General features: G+C 45.5%; 1 protein-coding gene across 2 annotated transcripts in view; it reads right to left on the reverse strand.

The window, feature by feature from the left end:
* ero1a (endoplasmic reticulum oxidoreductase 1 alpha) overlaps window positions 1-20181 on the reverse strand; it is a 37920-nt gene extending 17739 nt beyond the window's left edge. The window contains exons 1-5 of one of the 2 annotated variants that reach the window (XM_048538113.2): window positions 19801-20181; window positions 5125-5244; window positions 4949-5032; window positions 2887-2925; window positions 1824-1909 (exon numbers count right to left, since the gene is read on the reverse strand). In XM_048538113.2, coding sequence (XP_048394070.1) covers window positions 1824-1909; window positions 2887-2925; window positions 4949-5032; window positions 5125-5244; window positions 19801-19905 — 434 coding nt within the window. In that variant the 5' untranslated portion in view covers window positions 19906-20181. The remainder of the gene's footprint in view (window positions 1-1823; window positions 1910-2886; window positions 2926-4948; window positions 5033-5124; window positions 5245-19800) is intronic. The other variant, XM_048538115.2, reaches the window with a different exon arrangement.
* Between the last annotated feature and the right edge of the window lie 1430 nt (window positions 20182-21611).

Raw genomic sequence — 21611 nt, forward strand, 5'->3', positions numbered from 1 at the left:
ACAGTTGGGAAGGAGTTGCCCTGGAAGTCCTCAAAAATCGATTCTGGACCTGATGAGATCTCATGGCTTCAGGTTAAACATGGGCAAGGAAACCTCCTGCTCATTACCACATACCGTCCTCCCTCAGCTGATGAATCAGTACTCCTCCATATTGAACAACATTTGGAGGAAGCACTGTGGATGCCCAGGACACAAAATGTACTGTAGGTGGGGGGATTTTGATGACCATCACTAAGAGTGGTTTGGCAGCAGATCTACTGATTGAGCTGGTTGGGTCCTAAAGGACATAGTTGTTAGACTGGGTCTCCAGCAGGTGGTAGCAGAACCAACAAAAGGGGAAAAAAACATAGTTGACCTCATCCTTATCAATTTGCCAGTTGCTAATGCATCTGTCCAGGACAGTAACTGTAAAAGTGACCCTTGCACAGTCATCGTCGAGACAAAGTTCTGCCTTCACATTGAGAATAACCTCCATCGTGTTGTGTGGCACTATCACCGTGCTAAATGGGACTTCAAACAGAGCTAGCAACTCAGGAATGGGCATCCATGAGGCACCGTGGGCCATCAACAGCAGGAGAATCGTACTCCAGCACAATCTGTAACTTCATGGCCTGGCATATCCCCCACTCAGCCATTATCATAAAGGCAGGGGATCAACCCTGGTTCAATGGAGAGTGCAGGCTGACAAGCCAGGAGCAGCACCAGGCAAACCTGAAATTAAGATGTCAACCTGGTGAAGCCAAACAGGACATGTGTGCCAAACAGCATAGCAACAAGTGATGAACAGAATTAAGTGATCTCACAAACAACGGATCAGATCTAAGCTCTGCAGTCCTGCCACATCCAGTTGTAAATGGTGATGGACAATTAAACAACTCACTGGAGGAGTTGTCTCCACAAATATCCCCATTCTCAATGATGGAAAAGCCCAGCACATCAGTGCAAAAGATAAGGCTGAAGCATTCGCGACACTTCTGGCTGAAGATTGCGCAGTGGATGATTCATCTCGGCCTCCTCCAATGGTCCCCAGCGTTACAGATACCAGTCTTCAGCCAATTTAGTTTACTCCATGTGACGTCAAGAAAAATGGTTGGAAGCACTGGACACTCCAAAGCCTATGAGCTTTGACAACATTCCAGCAACAGTACTGAAGACTTGTGCTTCAGAAATTGCCACTCCCTGCTGAGCAATAACCTGCTCAGTGATGCCCAGTATGGGTTCCACCAGGACCACCCAGCTCCTGACCCCATTATAGCTTTGGTTCAAACATGGACAAAAGAGCTGAATTCTAGGAGGTGAGGTGAGAGTGATAGCCCTTGACATCAAGGCTGCATTCGACAGACTGACATCAAGGAGCCCTAGTAAAACTGGAATCAATGGGGGTGTCAGGGGGCACACTCTTCAGCAGTTGGAGTCATACCTGGCACAAAGGAATATGGTTGTGGATGAAACCAAAGGGGTAATATTTTATTTCTGGTTCCAACCACTCTACCCACCCTACATGAAAATAGGGTTTCATGTAGATGCCCGATCCCAATCAGAGTCTTATCTCTATATTATGGACACGTTTGTTTCAGAGTGCTTAAAACAGCAAGTCATAACTGCAACTCCCAGGGTGGCAACCAAACTGATGGGGTTAAGTCAATGTTCATCAGTTTTAACTGTATGTTCATCCAGTTTTCTTCCTGATAGTCAGGATTATAAACATTCCTAACATCACAAAAGCAGTTTTTTTTAAGATCAGGCTGCAAAAAAATGTTTTCCATGGAACAGAGAGACAATGGAATTTAAGGGTGTTTGGTTCTATGTGTCTTTCAAATTACCTCAAAGAATTGTTGACAGCTCCCAGCTTCTCAGCCTTTTCACAGTCACGGTCATGTTGGGAAATCACATTTGCTTCCATTGTATACTAGAAGTTCATAGAATTAAATCAGTCAGTTTTTTTTAAAGATACAAGCACTGTAGCATCAGTAACTGCATTACTAAAGGCACCCATGATAATTTTCCCAAATTTATCTTGTCCACTAGATATTGAGAGGAATTTCTTTTGTTTTAAAAATAATGGCAGACAGTTCCAGTAATCTTACTGCTTGGAGGCGGAAAGATGAGAGGGTGTGAGAATGGAGATATGGTTTCTAACTTGGGTCTTATATCTGGGAGAGTTGAGAATTTGCCAGTGATATGAAAGTATCGGGAAGACTGTCGGAGCATGAGAGGAGAGCAGGCAGTAGGTACTGCTGGGTGCAATAGAGACTGTGAGCTCAGAAAGCAAGAGCAGTGATCTTCATACATTGGGTAAAATAGGAATGGAATGAATGGAAAGGACCGATGATAATGAGAGGATGAATCACACACGCGAGTGATCACGATTGCATGTGAGCTGTTATTAACCACGTACGAGTGTGTACTTAAAATCTAACTGTGAGTGTATCAGACAGTCCATCTACATCACACATCTGCTTGTTTAAAATAGTCACCAATGTATGTAGTTCTGAATAAAAATGTTAGTTGTCAAGGATTTAGTCAAAATGATGCACTGCAAAACCAATGGAGAAGAATGTGACAGAACAGAAATTCAAGCTTTGACTTTATGATTTGAGGTCCCATTGGGATCCTTGGATAACACTACTGTCCTGTTGATTATTCCTAACAATTAATATAATTATTTCACGTCTAAATGGTTCTTAGAGAGTCTGGTAGTTTTAGACTTTTACAAAAACAAATACATTTACTCAGAATTCTTCACAATTGATTGTCTTATCCAATGTTTAAAACATTTTGAGGATAAAAATGTGAAACCAAGAGTTTTAAGTCAGACAGTAATTCATGTATACATTTTAAATACAAGCAAAATACATCACGAAATTAAATTTGCAAATATCATACCTTTAAACTTTCTGATCTAATTCCTGCTGGTATTTCATTCTGCAGAATAAATGATACTTTATTTAAGGACAAATGTTCTTTCCTTTCTACCGCTCTAATTCATTACATCTCAACCACATTCCACCCTAACCCCCCCTTCACCCGCTCCCACCCCCCCCATCCCTTGGTCACTTCTGTTCCAAGGAAAATAACCCAAGTTTGTCCAATCTCTCTTCATAACCAATATTGTCCAGCCTAGGCAACATCCTGGTAAATCTCTCTGCACCAAGTGCTTTCATATCCATCCCACGATGTGGATTCCAGAACTGCACATAATACTGCAGCTGTGGCCAGACCAACATTCTATACAGTTCCAGCATAACCTGTCTGCTTTTCACCTCTATGCCTCGACTAATAAAGTCAAGTCTACCTGAAGGCTTTTTAACAACTTTACCCACCTATCCTGATACCTCGGATTGGTGAGCATTCATACTCAGGTCCCTCTGATCGTTAGTGTTTCTCTGGGTCCTCATGTATCCCCTTGCCTTGTTTGTTATGCCCAAGTGCATCACCTCACTCACATTTATCTGAATGGAACTCTATTTGCCACTATCAGCCCATCTATATTGTTATGAACCAGACCAGACCCCTTCAAAATATTTTAAGAAGGTAGTCTAGACCCTAACATTTTCTTATTTTTAAAGGTAAACGTGAAGTGCCTGTTCCTGATGCAATGCCAAACTACTCAGTGTTAAGCAATACACAATTTATTTAAACACTGTAATTAAAATACAACCAAAGGAAGAATTTGGATAACAACTCTATTGAAAACTTAACAGAATAATAGGTATAGTGACTATTACTAATTAACTGTTCCAATATAGTAACCTGCCAATAAACACACCCCTTGGCAAAAAAGGAAAGTTCAGACACAGATTCTAACATGCAGTTCTCCAATCCGGGAAAACAAACAGCAAGAGAAAATTCAGACAGTAGCAGCCAAGCGACATTCACTGAAACTTCCAACTCTGTTGAGACCGCAAAAACTTCTGATGCTACTGAAAAACCAAAAGCCAGATATCCTAACTAGAGAGAGCTGGCCACACTGAATCAGCCTGTTTAACAAAAAAACTCCAAGCCCTCTAAAGCTGATAACTCAAGTGGCTAATTTACCACCTGCCATTCAATCTCTCTCAAAAGAAATCAGGACAAAATAACTTCTGAAAACTACAGCATGGTCACAATATCCTCTGGTAATCTAAGGATAGCCTCTTTACTATTTAACGCCAATATTTGTATCATCCACAAATGTATCCATCAACCCTCCTACACTCAAATTTCAATCATTTATTTAAACCACAAAACAGCAGGAGCCCCAGCACTGACTCCTGTGCGACTCCAGTGGACACAGGCATCCAGTTGGAAAAACATCTCTCAACCATCATCTTCTGCTTCCTGCCACTCAGCCAATTATGGATCCAATTGGCCAAATTTCCCTGGATTCCACGTACTCTTTCTGTTCTATCAAGTCTCTTATGGGGGATCTTATCAAAAGCCTTGCTGAAGTCCAAGTCAACCATATCAAAAGCACTGCCTTCATCCACACACCTAGTCACCTCGTCAAAAAATTCAATCAAGTTGGTCAAACATGACCTACCCTTAATAAAACAATGCTCACTGTTCTTGATTATACCTTGCCTCTCCAATGCAGATTAATTATGTCCCTCAGAAATGCTTCCAATACTTTCTCCACCACTGAAGTTAGACTGACTGGCCTATTGTTTCCTGATTTACCCCAGCTCCTTTCTTAACAATGGTACCAGATTGGCTGTCCTCCAGTCCTCTGGCGCCTCTTCTGTGGCCAGAGAGGAATTGTAATTTTTTGCAAGGGCACTTGCAATTTCTTCCCTTGCCTCACCACATTTCAGGACTGCTTTTTCCCCAAAAGTAAAATCTTTAGTGAATAACTAATTACATGGTATTGCTAATCCCAGTCCTTATTCCTTTTAAACCATTTACCTCTATCCACACTCCCTCCTCCCTGTGTTTGCTATGTGGTTTATAAAAGAAATGACGATCTTACAGGCTCACAAGGTTGAACAGCACAATCTCTCAGACCACAGTGGCTACTATCTGACCAGAAGGGACAAGGCTTCTTTAAATTCACCTGGAAAGATTGCAGAAAACAGTTTAAACAAATCTGAGAATCACACTAATTAATCAATACAGATGAATGCTGAAGCAGCTATAACTGCATACCTTGTAATACCTGAAGTAGTCACTTTCAAGGAGTTCTTGTATTTTAGGAAACAGCTTCTTGTTATTAAAGTCTTGAATAGTTTCAATATCACAAGTACAATCATCGAGGTATCCTGTTACCTACAGTTAAAGAGTTTAAATTGTCATCTTTGCAATCTCCTGTAAACTGACTAAATCTTAGATCTTTTACAAACACACAGAGAATAGACCACCTCTATCACTTTGCTTTCTGAAGCAAAATTGTTCAAAACTAGCACTATGCCATGAAATGTCTGTTGTGCAATGCAATTGTTCTGAAGTTGAATCACAGTACTATCCACAGATCTTGCTGGACAGCAGAAGTGGCGCCCTACAGCCCAACAGGATGAAAAATACATTACTGCAGAAGTGAGCTGATAGTTCAGACAGCACCTTGTGAAGGCAAAATGACATTTCCATCAATCATTAAGAATTGCAGTGTTGCCTATAAAATAGAGAAACATGGGAACAGTGCCATTTAGTGCCTAAAGGTTGTTTTACTACTCAATAAGATCACAGTCATCTGTGATCCAATTCCTTTGCTCTACATTCCTCAATATACTTTGTTTAAAAAAAACTATCAATCTCAAATTTAAAATTAACAAATGACCTAGCATCAACAGCACTTGCAGGAGAGAGTTCCAATTCTTTCAATGTCAAACCATTTCTTAATTTCATTCCTGAAACATCAGGCTCAAAATTGTAAGTTGTGTTCCTCAGTTCCTAGCTCCAGGAGAAAGAGTTATCCCTTTTTCCAGATTATTGATTCTCTTTAATATTTGGACATGGACAACTAACTTTCAACATTCTAAACTCCAGTGCATATACTCCCTGAGCTTGTATCAAAAGGAACAAAAACAAAGTTGCTGGAAAAGCTCAGCACGACTGGCAGCATCTGTGTAGGAGAAAACACAGAGTTAACTTTTCGGGTCCAGTGACCCTTCCTCAGAACGGATGGTGGCTGGGAAAACATCAGTTTAGATGCAGAAAATAGGGAGGTGGGTGGAGAAGGGAGTAAATGATAGGATAGAGCCCAAAAAGAAAGAGAGAGAGAGAGAGAGAGAGAGAGAGAGAGAGAGAGAGAGAGAGAGAGAGAGAGAGAGAGAGAGAGAGAGAGAGAGAGAGAGAGACACAGCGTGAGAGAAAGACAAAGGAGTTACTAACGGTCAGGCTGGGAGGGTAAATAGTTCTGGAAGCAAGTTTGCTCGCTGAGCTAGAAGGTTCATTTTCAGACGTTTCGTCACTTTTTTTTATTTGAAAAAATATACTTTATTCATAGAATGTACAAAACAATAAAACATTTATACACCTACCCAGTCATGCAAGCCACTCCGGGTTACCCGGGGGTACGTAAACCAACTAAAAGGAAAAAAAAAACAAAACAGAGAAAAAAAAACAACAAAGCAAAGAAACCGCCCCGGCAGTCGTCACCCCGCACAGTCCCAGTTGGCCCCCTGACCAGTTGGGGAAGGCGCCAGCTGGGCCCAGTTACCAGATAGGATTCTTTTCCCTTTTCTGGACGAGGGGGCTCATACGGTGGTCTTTCCCCACCGCGCCTTGGCGGCGGCTGCCCCAAGCTTTAGCGCGTCCCTCAGCATGTAGCCCTGGACCTTGGAATGCGCCAGTCTGCAACACTCGGTCGGGGTCAGTTCTTTCAGCTGGAAGACCAGCAAGTTGCGGGCAGACCAAAGAGCGTCTTTCACCGCATTGATGGTCCTCTAGGCGCAGTTGATGTTGGTCTCGGTGTGCGTCCCCAGAAACAGCCCGTAGAGCACGGAGTCCCGTGTCACGGAGCTGCTCGGGACGAACCGCGACAAATACCACTGCATCCCCCTCCAGACCTCCTGCGCATACGCACACTCCAGAAGGAGGTGATCAACAGTCTCGTCCCCCCCGCAGCCACCTCGAGGGCAGCGAGCAGTGGTGCAGAGATTCCGGGCATGCATAAAGGATCTCACTGGCAGAGCCCCTCTCACCGCCAGCCAAGCAATGTCCTTGTGCTTGTTTGAAAGTTCTGGCGATGAGGCATTCTGCCAAACGACTTTGGCAGTCTGCGTGGGGAACCACACGACGGGATCCACCCTCTCCTTTTCCGGAAGGGTCCTGAGGATACTACGTGCTGATCACTGCCTGACGGCCTTGTGGTCAAAGGCGTTTCCTTTCAAAAATTTCTCCACGAAGGACAGGTGGTACGGAACGGTCCAACTACTCGGAGCGTTCCGCGGCAACGAGGCCAGGCCCGTCCTTCGCAACACCGGGGACAGGTAGAACCTCAGTAAGTAGTGACACTTGGTGTTTGCATACTGAGGATCTACGCACAGCTTGATGCAGCCGCACGCAAGGGTGGCCATCAGGGCGAGGGTGGCGTTCGGTACGCCCTTTTCCCCCATTCCCCAGGTCTTTGTACATGGTGTCTCTGCGGACCCGGTCCATCCTCGACCCCCAAATGAAGTGGAAGATGGCCCGGGTGACCGCAGCGGCGCAGTTCCAGGTAATAGGCCAGGCCTGCGCCACATACAACAGTACCGAAAGCCCCTCGCACCTGACAACCAGGTTCTTACCCGCGATGGAGGGGGACCGGAGCGTCCACCTGCCCAGCTTCTGCTTAAATTTGGCGATACGCTCCTCCCAAGTCTTAGTGCATGCCCCAGCTCCACCAAACCAAACACCCAGCACCTTCAGGTAGTCTGTCCTGACGGTGAAGGGGACGAAGGAGCGGTCGTCCCAGTTCCCGAAGAACATGACCTCGCTCTTACCCCTATTGACTTTGGCACCCGAGGCCAGTTCAAACTGGCCGCAGATGTCCAATAGTCTACTCACCGACCGACGATCGGTGCAGAAGACGGCGACATCGTCCATGTACAGGGAGGTCTTGACCTGAAGGCCTCCGCTGCCTGGGATAGTCACGCCCTTCAGGCTCACGTCCTTCCTGATGGAGGCGGCGAAGGGCTCCACACAGCACACGAACAAGGCAGGAGAGAGCGGGCAGCCCTGCCTGACTCCAGATCTAACAGGAAAACTGTCTGATTCCCACCCATTGATCGAGACTACGCTAACGATGTTAGCGTAGAGCAGCCAGATCCAATTGCGGATGCCCTCCTCGAACCCCAATTTGGAGAGGACGTCCCTCATGTAAGCATGAGAGACCCTGTCGAAGGCCTTCTCCTGGTCCAGGCTGACGAGGCAGGTGTCCACCCGCCTGTCCTGTACGTAGGCAATCGTATCCCTGATGAGCGCGAGGCTCTCAGCGATCTTCCTGCCCGGCACAGCACAGGTTTGGTCAGGGTGAATCACTGACTCCAGGACAGACCTGACCCGGTTGGCAATGATCTTGGCCAGGATTTTGTAGTCCACGTTCAAAAGTGAAATAGGACGCCAATTCTTAATTTCTTCCCTCTCCCCCTTCCTCTTGTAAATGAGGGTGATGATGCCCTTCCTCATGGACTTGCACATTTCCCCTGCCCGAAGCGCACTATCGTACACCTCCAGCAGATCCTGGCCGACCAGGCCCCACAGAGCGGAATACAGCTCGACCGGTAAGCCGTCGCTTCCGGGAGTCCTATTCCTCTGCAAGGACTTGAGGGCTCTGGCCAGCTCGTCCAGGGATATCGGCCGGTCCAGCCACTCCCTCGTGCCGTCGTCTAAGGCCTCCATGATAGACGACAGGAACGACTCGGAGGCCGTGCTGTCCGTGGGCTTCGTGTCGTACAGTCCGGCATAGAAGGATCTGCTGATCCTCAAAACGTCGGGCCGAGACGACGTCACCGAGCCATCGTCCTCCTTCAGCCGGCTAAGCACAGAGCTCTCTTTGTGCACCTTCTGAAAGAAGAAACGCGAGCACGTCTCGTCCTGCTCCACGGAGCAGACCCTGGACGCCTCCGCGGCAAAGAGCGAGGCTTGCTGGCCCCTCACCTCGCGGAGGTCCTCCATGACATCGACCCCCATCAACTGCAGAAGGAGCAGGTTCTGCACCCTTTTCTGGAGTCGGGACAGCTTTCCCCGCCTCTCTCTTGCCTTCTGAACACCCTTGAGGACAAAGAACCTCTTGATGTTCTCCTTCACCGTCTCCCACCAGTCGCCTGGAGACTCAAAGAGGGGTTTCACGGTTCTCCAACCGGCGTACTCCCTCTTAAGCTCCTCGACGTTCTCTGGGGTCAACAGAGTTGTGTTGAGCTTCCACGTCCCCTTGCCGGCCGGCTGGTCGTCCTGTAAGTGACAGTCGGCCAACAGGAGGCAGTGGTCAGAGAAGAACACCGGCTCGACACTGGTGGACCTGACCGAGAACGCCCGTGACACAAACAGGAGGTCTATCCTTGAGCAGATAGACCCGTCTGGCCGCGACCAGGTGTACCTCTGCTGCGCTCCGTCTGCAGGGGTGCTGAAGACGTCGAGCAGCTTGGCGTCCTTCACCGTGCCCATCAGGAATCTGGACGTGACGTCCAGTTGAATCCCCCCACCCGCTGTCCCCACGCCGGATCTTCCATCTGCATCAATGATGCAGTTGAAGTCTCCGCCTAGGATGACTGGCCTGGACGTAGCCACCAGGGGTGGAAGCCGCTGCAGGACGGCCAACCGCTCACTCCGTACCGCTGGGGTGTACACGTTGATCAGCCTCAGGGGAGCATTCCTGTAGGTGATGTCAGCCACTAGGAGGCGCCCCCCCACCACCTCCTGAACTTGAGAAATGGTGAAGTTGCGCCCCCGCAGCAGAATAGCCAGGCCCGAGGAGCGACAGTCGTTACCCCCCGACCAGATCGAAGGCCCACAGGTCCAGGTGCCGGACCGTTTCCCGTACCTGCCGAGGTGCGGTATCCCGCACTCCTGCAGAAACAGGAGGTCCGCCTTGATGGTGGTCAGGTAGGCCAACATGGACTCACATCTCGCGGTTGACTTGACGCTGCGCACATTAATGCTCGCAATTCGTATCCCCATTGTGGGCAGTGACCGCAGTACCCTCCCCAAGTCCAAGGTCCAGCCCCTCCATCTGTCCCTTCATGCCCATTGCCCAGGCTAACTGCTGGACGCTCTCCGGGCTCAGGAAACCGTCCGTGCTGCCTTCCGGGTGGCATCCCCCCGCCAGGGGTGCGGAGGCAGGAGGGTCCGGCTCCGGGTCAGGCTGGGGACGCGCTGTTTCCTCCTTCCCGCCTGGAAGTTCCGGGGGGCCCTCCAGTGCTCCAGCGGCACTTGACTGGGTGTCGGAGTGAGCCTCAGGACGCCTCCCATCACCTGGAAGCGGGGTGCTGCTTTCCCTCCCCCTCGAGACCTTTAACTTCTGCTTCGGGTGGGCCCTCTCCAAATCCTCCTCGTCAGAGGAGCTCATATAGCCCCCCTGTAGCTGCCTCTTCCCGCCTGATTGTTGCGGTTCCTGGGCCCGTCGACGCACCTTCCTCCTCGCTTTCCGGACTGTTGTCCACTCCCCTGGGTCGCCTGTCGCCGCCTCCATTGGCTCCGGGTTGTCGGGGGGGGAATCGGAGCCTGCAGGGGTGCTTTGCTGGCCTCGGGCCCATCCTGCACGGCCTGGCCCTCCTGCACATTAGTGGGGTCCTTGCTGGGTCCTGGTGCCTTCCTCTCCTCCGGGGGAGCTGGCCCCGCATTTCCCCTGCCGGCGACCTGGGCGTACGTGGCATCCCGCTGCGGGCATGCCCTATAGAAGTGGCCCCCTTCCCCGCAAAGGTTGCAGCTTCTCTCTCGTGGGCAATCCTTTGCAAGGTGTTCCTCCTCCCTGCAGATGATGGCTTTGCAGTCGGCCGCCATGTGACCTGACCTACCACAGGCATGGCAGACTTTAGGTTGCCCTGCATAGGTCAGGTAGCCCCTGCTCCCGCCGATCGCGAAGCTGGACGGCGGGTGTGCGACATTCCCGTCTGCGCCCATCCTCAGCGTCACCTTGACCTGCCTCTTACTCGTCCAGATGCCAAAGGGGTCCACGATGTCAGTTAGGTCCCCTTCCACCTTCACATACCTTCCGAGGAAGGTCAGGACATCAACTGCTGGCACATGCGGGTTGTACATGTGTACAGTCACCATATGGCTCCTCTGTGCTGGCATCACAAACAGTGGGATACCGGTCAATACAGAGAGGGGGCCCTCACCTCCTTTCTCCTTGAAAACCTCCAGGAAGCGCTCGCAAAGCTTGGCACTCCGGAAGGTCACATCGTAAAAACCTCCTCTGGGGAAATCCTGCAGGCAGTAAATGCCCGCAGCAGCGAACCCACAACAGTCCAACAGGACCCTCTTCACGAAGAAGGTGCGGTCCACAGGTGCACCTTCATCCACCTTCTTTACAGAAACACGGATGGTGTTCCGGACCCCCTGACCTGGGGCACGAGCACTTGCCGCAGCCATCGTTGCGGGTTGGCTGCTCCCCTGAACCAGCGTTAGGCCGAAGCCAGCATTAAGATCCACTGGTCACAAGGGTGCACAGCCAACCCGATGTCCTCCTTTCACCTCCAAGATAGCACTCTCGTCCTCCCGGTCCACAAGAGAGTGGGTCTTTATTGTGTTCGAGATGTAAGCTAGTTCACTGAGCTTGCCGGTTTGTTCCCAGATGTTTCATCACCATTCTAGGTAACATCATCAGTGAGCCTCCGACGAAGCGCTAGTGTTGTGTCCCGCTTTCTATTTATCTGGTTAGGTTTCCTTGGGTTGGTGATGTCATTTCCTGTTTTTTTTCCTCAGGGGATGGTAGATTGGCTCCAAATCAATGTGTTTGTTGATGGAGTTCCGGTTGGAATGCCATGCTTCTAGGAATTCTCGTGCGTGTCTCTGTTTGGCTTGTCCTAGGGTGGATGTGTTGTCCAAATCAAAGTGGTGTCCTTCCTTATCTGTATGTAAGGATACGAGTGATAGTGGGTCATGTCGTGAATAGTTGTTAATGGGGACTGTTAGTGACTAACAACAGGGGCTGGGTAGTGGCAGGCTATGTGGTAACAAGGTCTGGTGTGTGGGGTAGGGCGCTGGGACATGGGAGAATTTAGGCCCTAAAATTATTGAACTCAATATTGAATCCAGAAGGCTGTAGGGTCCCCAAGCAAAAAATTAGGTGTTGTTCCTCCAGTTTGCGTTGGGCTTCACTGGAACACTGCAGCAAGCCAGAGACAGAGATGTTGGCCAGAGAGCAAGGTGGTGCATTGAAGTGGCAGGCAACAGGTAGTTCAGTTTTTTGCGAGCAGAACATAGATGTTCTGGAAGTGTGGACCAGGGTGTCCTGGAGGGAACGGACATGCAACGGTCCCCGTTGAACAACGGAGCTGGGGAATCCTCGGGGAGTTACTTTGAAACTTCGACAAGGGAGCCTCCGAAATGTCCATCTTCTTCCTCAACTGAGGATTCCCCAGCTCCATTATTGACAGGGCCCTCAACCGGGTCCAATCCATTTCCCGCACTTCTGCCCTCACCCCTTCTCTTCCTTCCCACAACAGTGATAAGTTTCCCTTATCCCCACCTACCATCCCACCAGCATCCACATCCAGAAGATCGTCAGATGCCACTTCCGCCACCTCCAGCAAGCTGCCACCATCAGACACATATTCCCCTCCCCTCCCTTGTCCACCTTACACAGGGACAGTTCCCACCGGGACACTCTGGTCCACTCTTCCTTCACCCCCAACACCTCCTCACAGCCCTATGGCGAAGGTGCAACACCTGCTCATTTATGTCCTCCCTCCCCAGTATCCAAGGGCCCAAACATACCTTCCACGTTAAGCAACACTTCACCTGCATTTCCAAGAATCTAGTCTACTGCATTCGCTGCTCACAATGTGGTCTCCTCGATATTGGGGAAATGAAGCATAGACTTGGCGACCACTTCGCAGAACATTTATGTTCTGCTTGCATAGAAGACCCTGAACTACCTGTTGCCTACCACTTCAATGCACCACCCTGCTCTCTGGCCAAATCTCAGTCTCTGGCTTGCTACAGTGTTCCAGTGAAGCCCAACGCAAGCTGGAGGAACAACATCTCATTTTCCGCTTGGGCGACCTGACAGCCCTACGGACTCAATATTGAGTTCAATAATTTTAGGGCCTAAACTCTCCCATGTCCCAACACCCCCACCCCACACACCAGGCCTTGTAACCACATAGCCTGTCATTACACACCCACTGTTGTTAGTCACTAACAGTCCCCATTAACAACTATTCACCCTCCCAACCTGATCGTTAGCAACTCCTTTGTCCAACTGTCTCTCTCTCTCTCTCTCTCTCTTTGGGCTCTATCCTATCATTTACTCCCAACCCCACCCACCTCCCTATTTTCTGCATATAAACTCACGTTTTCCCAGCCACCATCAGTTCTGAGAAAGGGTCACCGGACCCGAAACATTAACTCTTTTTTCTCCTCCACAGATGCTGCCAGACCTGCTGGGCTTTTCCAGCAACTTTGTTTTTGTTCCTGATATACTGCATCCGCAGTTATTTTGGTTTTTCTCTTGTATCAAAAGGACATGGTTTCTACTGAAAACCACAGTCAAATTTCTAACTGTAAATACCATAGAATGTACTGACATGCAAATACCCCATTTCCATTGAAGAGATGGATATGGGTAATTTGCATGTAAGAATATAAATCCTCTGTCAAAAATTTACATAAAAGAATAATGAAAGATTGAGACTCAAGTTTATGGATGTAAGTTATATTTCCCATCAAAATCAAATTTGAAAGTTTAATACGGGAAACATTTTCACATCACAACTGTCTAAATGTCTATTAACTGATACCAAAAGCCCAATTTCAATTTTAGAGTGAAGGGACTTTAACTGAATCAAAGTCAGGCTCTAGGACTTTCAATGGGCATGTCATTTTAGTTGATGGATTGGATTTTATGGGATGTCACAGTCTCTGCCTCACCCAAGCACAATCACAGTCGCTGTCCTGCAGCAGTTTAAAGCAATTAAATTTTGTGGCCCCTGTCTCATTAGCAAGTCCCACCTTGGAAAGCTGCTGGCCAATCCGATTGGCTGCCAGTTCTGGTCCGAACAGTATCTGCCAGGAGTGGTGGTTACTACTGGGAGCATAGGTAATTCTAACACGCTTAGAAGCATTTGGTAATTTGAGGGCCTCAGCAAAGCGACTAGGAGCTGGCTTCAAGAAGCTGAAGCTGCCAGGCTTCCTGCATGACATAGGTAAAATACTAACAGTGGCAGATGAGCGTGTTTACTCACAACTTAAGGGCCTCAATAGGCCCAAGGTTGGGCAGGGGACCTGACACCCTGAAAATCTCAGATCGGTGTGGGGGTGAGTGGGTAAATGACAGAAATGCCACCGACTCAGTGATAGTAAGAACTGCCGATGCTATGGTCAGAGATAACACAGTGTGGAGCTGAAGGAACAGCATCAAAGGAGCAGAAAAGCTGACGTTTTGGGTCGGGACCCCTCTTCAGATTGCTGTGTTAAGGCCACCTACTGGACTTCACATGCCCCTGCATCTCCACCTTCAAACATGCCAACTGGGCTAGTGTGAAAAAGCCCAATGACTTGTCAAGGCATCTCAGGCAACAAATCACTTGAATGTCACCAGGACAAGAAAGAAGGAACCTGTTAATCCACCGCAAGTGTTCAATGTTTGTAACCTGAAGGGTCGCTCAATTATGGCTAAGAGGCTGCTTGAAATCGTATGAAGTTGGGGACCAAATGTAATACTTCCAAATTTGTTGATGAGGCAAAGCTACATAGGAATGTGGATCGGAATGAAGATTTTATGTTGGCTTCAGGAGGATTTAGACAGGCTTTGCAAACTGACAAGAACTTGGCAGATAGAATTTAGTAGGGAAAATCCACTTCAACGTAAGAAAAAAAATTCAGAGAATTGCTTAAATTGTAAGAACTTGGAAAGTATAGATGCATAAGGTGCCTTTGTCAATATCACTGAAGGCTAACATGCAAGTTGAGTAAGCAATTAAGTAGTAAATAGATTGGAAAACATTCTTGCTAGCGGCTTTGACTACAGGAGTAGTGTGTTCTTACTTTTATTATATAGAGCTTGGTTAGACTGCATCTGAAATATGATTTGAGGGAGTGCATGAACGTTCATCAGACTTTCTTCCCACAATGGTAGGACTGTCCTACGGAGAAAAGTTTGGAAAACTGAGCCTTTATTCACTGGGGTTTCGAACAATGAGAGGTGATCTCATTGAAACCTACAAAATACTGGGGACTAACAAATTAGATGCAGGTAACATGTTTTCCCTAATAGAATGTTTTCGAACTGGGGATATAATTTAAAAGATAAGAGGATATACTACTTAGGTCAGAAATTAGGACTTTTTTTCTTAAACTGAGATGATTGTGAACCTTTGGAATTCTCTACCAAGAGGACTGTGGGAGCTTAGTCTTTTAGTATGTTTAAGATAGTATTCAGAAACCTATCAATTTCTAAGGGCTCACAAGGTTATGGGAATAGGGTGGCTAAAAGGCATTGAAATGCTCTTATGATTATCTTGAATAGTGGAGCAGGCTTACTATGCTGAATGACCTACTTCTCTTCCTATGTACCATTATTAGCATGTCCAGGTATATCCAATATTCCCAGAATAATAATATTTTCATTAGATTTGCTAAAACATGCATTTGTAAATTAGTTTTTTAAAACCAATTTATGTGATAATTCAGCTGAAAACAGCCTTTGAACTACTTCTAATTCTTCCTTCAACAGTATGATTGTGATTGTAGTGTAAAGAACATGTCCTTGTATTTTTCTGCATTTTTAAATGGTGAACAGAAAAAAGAAAAGAACTTAAAAACCAAGGATTGCTGCAGTTTAGAAGGCAAGGAACTCAACTCTCATCATAAGCATCATTTATACTGCTGATTATTCAAGCAGAAATTGAATTGTACTTTGTAGACAAACTGGCGCTGAAGGGTTGCATGCAAATGGAGAGTTAGTTGGCAATAAGAAGCTGAGTAGCCTATGATAACTGACCACTAGACCAATGACAAAGTCCTTTTTGTTTTGCACAACTATGCAATTGGTTCTCAGGTAGCTGAGAGAATAAGAGAGAGAAGCCTTCAGACCTCCACCAGATCAGAACCTCTTTCTGTTCTCTGCAGTAAAATCTACTTTAATCCAAAAGTAAACCAGTGTATTTTTCCTTTAGAAGTTTCTATAAGCTGTGACTTAATTAATAAAAGAAACCTTTTATAAGTGCAAACTTGTCCTCTGTATCTCTTGCAAACCAGCAACAGCCTCCAGCTTTTGAAGACCAGGAAGACTAAGAAACAGCATTCTGATCATCAGAAGAGTCATCTGAGCAGATTCTGTGAACTTTCCCAGTTTTCCCTCCATCCATAACACCTATGTTTTGTTTTCCTGGTTTGCCTGTAAACAAACTTGGAAGTTGTTTACATGTAGCTACTCTCTAATTATTTGTGATAAATAATTAATTTTGTTAGGTACAGGCATCTGGTCTGTGTCTTCTGTCAACCTGGATCTAAAAGGAAATCCTGTATCCTTTTTAAAATCTTTTAACTTTTGTGACGACAGAATATAGTGGAGCTGAAGTTCCAGCATACTAAATCACAGAGGCATGACAATATTTTACCATACAAAAACAATTTCTGATTCAAATCATTACATAGATAAACTGAGACTGAAAACCTATTGAAAAACAATTGAGCAAGCAACTAAACAGTAAAGTACACTTTGTTTTTAATTAAAGTAGTGAATGCACCTTGTTTGTAGGTTTGTTGATCGTCCAGTTTGAATTGGGTTTGCCGATCTCAATGGCAGCAACATTTTGGGTTTTTGGGTGCGAATGGCAATTATTACCCATCCCTAATTTCCCTTGAACTGACCAGCTTACTCAGATACTGCAGAGGGCAGTCAACAGTTATCCGCATTGCTGTGCTTCTTAATCCAGCATGGATATCAGATAAATGAGCCAAACAGAATTTTAAAGCAATTAATTATAGTTTAATTTTATGACTTATTAATTAAATTCAAGTTCCCCCAACTTCATTGATAAGATTTGGCCCCATGTTCCCAGTGCCATTAACATGACCCTCTGAATTATTATTCTGACAACTAATCATTAAGTTAGCACTTCCTATTACATTACAATCAGCTTTTGAGGAAGGAAATGAAAATTATTTTTCAATTCATAAACCTAGCAAGTTACAGGAATTATTACTTTTTTAGGTCAACTAAGTGCACCCATACCCAGTTAATCTAATTTGCCCATTAGAAGGTGTGTTTGAAATGATTGAAGGCTGGGCAAATATATCATTTTGATACAACCAGAAATCATTTACAGTGTGCGATAACAAAGTGTGGAGCTGGATGAACACAGCAGGCCAAGCAGCATCTCAGGAGCACAAAAGCTGACATTTCGGGCATAGACCCTTCATCAGAGCTGAAGGGTCTAGGCCTGAAACGTAAGCTTTTGTGCTCCTAAGATGCTGCTTGGCCTGCTGTGTTCATCCAGCTTCACATTTGTTATCTCAAATTCTCCAGCATCTGCAGTTCCCATTATCTCTGATCATCTAGAGTGTGGCTTTTCATTGTAGCACTAGTAGCAAAAATCTAATTTTAAAGCATCAAACTTTACAGAATCATAGAATCATCACTGCACAGAAGATTAACTATTTGACCAGTTATGTCCATGCTGGTTCTTTGCAGTAGCAACTCAGCTCATCACACTCCCTCTAAGAAAAGTTAGATCTGAAACGTTCCATAGATGCTGCTCGGTATGCTGACTGTTTCCAGTATTTCCTGTTTTATTTGAATCTTGTGCTCTGTTGCTCAGTGAACCATTATAGTGTATGCTGTGGTACTGAATCAAACTACAAATAGTAAGTTTCAGTTGATGCAGCACCAATTTCTAAATCTGGCCATAATGTTTGGAGGAGGAAGAGAAGTAACATTTTGTGCACTTTTTGATGCAAATTTAGGATTGAGAAGCAAGTTGTTTTAAACTAATGTTCATATTGTAGTGCAAATCTAGAATCAGGGCTCTGCTTTAATGCCTTCAAGGACTTGCATATATATTATGCCCATAATTCAATAAAACATTTCAATAATCAAAGAAAAATAATGCTGATCTCTGGCATCTACACTAAAAACAAAGTGAATGCAACAGATTTGGCCACATTTGTGGAGAGAGAAACACAGTTGATGTTTGAATCCAGTATACACTTTCCAAATGGAGGAGGCTGGCAGAACAGCATCATTTTTACACACTTTCTGTTTTTATTATGAAACATCTCACAGAATGTCATGGGAGTGATTATCAGACAAAAGTTGTCACCAGGTAACCTTAAAAAGCATTAGGAATTGCTTGGTCAGAGGTAGAGGCTAAAGGAGGGGAAGAGGGAAGTGAAGAGATTTGGACAGGGAATGGGTAGTTCAAGGTATCATTTTCTCAGGACACATAAAAGTAAGGCTCATTGGCAGAGAAAGGGCAGTACCAACAAATTACAATTGGGCATTGCATGAAATACAACTTCAATCCAACATCAAGTCAAATATAAAAATGCACGGTGGTGTTTTGAATCTTTGAGACTCTTCCTACCCCTATCACTAGGTAACTATATTCATCCTACTAAACACAGAATCTAACTGGTGCTCTGTAGTTTGCACATCACTGCACCATCTGGAATATGGGTTCCAGTCAATAGTTAAACTGGGCAAAGCCTGGCCAGAATCAAGACTACAGCTAATGGAGTGAGGTTTAGTTAAGGATCTGGGTCATGATCACAATCCAGTATCCCATACTAAACAGAGATAACAAGGTGTAGAGCTGGATGAACACAGCAGGCCAAGCAGCATCTGAGAAGCAGATTTCGGGCGGTCTAGGCCTGAAAGGTCAGCTTTCCTGCTCCTCTGATGCTGCTTGGCCTGCTGTGTTCGTCTGGCTCTACACCTTGTTATCTCAGGTTCTGCTTCTGCAGTTCCTACTATCTCTCCCATCCTAAACAGGTCCGGATGTGTGACGTTCACAGATATAACTGGTGATGCCTCTTCAGCAGTTAAAATGTTCTGAACACTCACCAGGTTCTCCTTACCCAAGCAGCTAGTAACTTCAGAAGAAATGGACAGAAAAATGACAAAAGTTCTGCATACAAGTTCAGTTGGATATCTGCAATCCTACGGGTAGGGATGAAACTTTCTAACTTGGTTTTGTGACTCATTGATTTCAACGTACATAGGGAATTTTATGAACAAAAGGAAATGTAATTTCACCCAACATGGTTGGAACTGTGTTTGTCAATATGTTGATGTCCTCACACATACAGACACACCCTTACATTACTAACCCAAGTTGTGGTTACACGCGGGAAGCCTGTGATTAGAGCTTGGCCCTGACTCTGACCCCAATGTATTAGCTTGCTCACATATCGCACTGCCTACGTGCTCAATCAACCGTTCCCATCCCAAAAAGAGGGGCGAGCTGGTTTCTTGCACGAAGCAACATCACCGCGGTCCAAACTTAGAAACCAGCATCGAGCATAAAACAAAGTGGCCTCGCACTGCACCAAATATATACCGATTTAGCACGTCTATTTGGGGACATCTCTAGAGCAACAACGTTCAAAACCGTTCTCATAAATGTGGTGTGGGGTGTAAATCTCTACACAAGCAACAAAGTAATTATGTTTCACACACTTCAGAAAAACCCTCACATATTCGCATGAAATTATCATCAAAGATCCATCGTTTGTTACCTGATAGGAACATTTTTGGTCATCCACCTGCCTTTTTGAAGTATGATGCTCCTTACACCGGGCTGAAAATACACAATAAAGCAGCAAAAGGACCCGTGTCAACATGATAAGAAATGCTTAATCTCGCCTAATACGGTCAAACAAACCGCTTCAATCCAAATGCTGGAAAAAAAAATAAATGCCAACGCGAACCAGCAACTGGGAGTGAACAAACTCGACTCATTGAAAGTTTGCTGGTAGAAGTTCCACCTCCTGGTAAATTTCACAATACTTCCTGGTCTGATGTGCAACACCAAACTCGCACGTCCCGAGACGCTACCAAACACCTCCGGTGGTGTAGTTGTTCGATTTGCCGTTTGTTACCATGCGCCTGAGACACTGTACAGAATCAGATCAGTGGAGGGACAACTTCCTCTCAGTGTTGAGAGGACGTGGATTACGTGCTCGTTCGCTTCCATTTAGAGGAATTAGATTCTGCTGGCAAGGGAGGGATCTTTGCTTGTGTTTTATTTATTTAAAGATATACAATCTGATGTCACACCTGTGTTACACCGTCCTATACAGAAAATAGCCTTTCTCATGGCATGACAAATGAGTATTTTATCGTGTCACTAACCCCATTTCCGCCTTGGACAAAATTGATTGACCTCCAACGAATGACGTTGAAATCAACTTTGTTGGCACAGCCAGCATGACAACATGCTTGTTCTCAAATTAGTAGATTGTGTTTTGCGACAATATTTCTTTAAATACAGGACTTCAGGTTATTCTTTCACCAAAGAGTTTAACAGAATCGAGAATTTTCACTCTGGGAAGAGCCACATATAGATGCCAAAGTTTAACAACAGTCACAGGGTTACAATGCAATTTTTTAAACAATCAGGCCTTCTGATTAGTTTATAATCATGAAACGTGGAAGTCTGACCGGGAACTATTTTCTGTAGAGTAGAAAAGGTGGGTTTACTTGAAAAGGATTCGATATTAATTAAGGAATAAACATTCTATTTATTTCCTTGAAATCTTAACTACAATAATTTCAGCATCTATTACTAAAGAAAATTGTTGAGGGGAATATGGGTCAGGATGGCTAAGTTGGCATTTATTGCTCTTTCCTAATTGCCCAGAGGGCAGTTAAGAATCAATTAGGTTTAAATGGATCTGGAGTCACATGTAGACAAGACCAGCAAAAGATGACAAACATCCTCCCCAAAAGGACATCAGGGGATATTTTTAACTTTAGTCATGTTCCAAGACAGTATCACTATTTAGACTCAAATTATGGGCAACATTTTTGCAGCTGTTACTTTGACTTTAACTCTGCAGGATCTAGATGTTATCATCTTCTTTGTCTACAGCATAATTGATAACATATTCTTTTAATTCACTTGCCAGCTGCTCTTAAACTTCTTCATTCAGTTGTAATGAGTCTTCGTATTTTATCTTACACAACAAAGAATAAAGTTGTAATAAATAATTGTTTCTGTAATTTTGCTACATTTAATCTATAATCTCCATCAGGCTGGGACAGATAGACCAGACAACTATCTACCAATGAGTCTGACATCAATGGTTGGTAAAATATTGTAGAAAAGAGTGACGGAGAGAATTAATCTCCATTTTGAGAGGCATGGTTTGTTAAGGGAGAGTCAGCATGACTTTGTCAGAGGGACATCATGCCTAACAAATCTGGTTGATATTTTTGAGAAGGTGACCAAATGTTTGGATGAGAGTGGGGCAATTGACAGAGTTTACATGGATTTCAACAAGATCTTTGACAAGGTCTCACATGGGAAACTGATTAAACAAAAAGA

This window comes from Stegostoma tigrinum, chromosome 10 (genome assembly GCF_030684315.1).
Source record: "Stegostoma tigrinum isolate sSteTig4 chromosome 10, sSteTig4.hap1, whole genome shotgun sequence".
Taxonomy (NCBI): domain Eukaryota; kingdom Metazoa; phylum Chordata; class Chondrichthyes; order Orectolobiformes; family Stegostomatidae; genus Stegostoma; species Stegostoma tigrinum.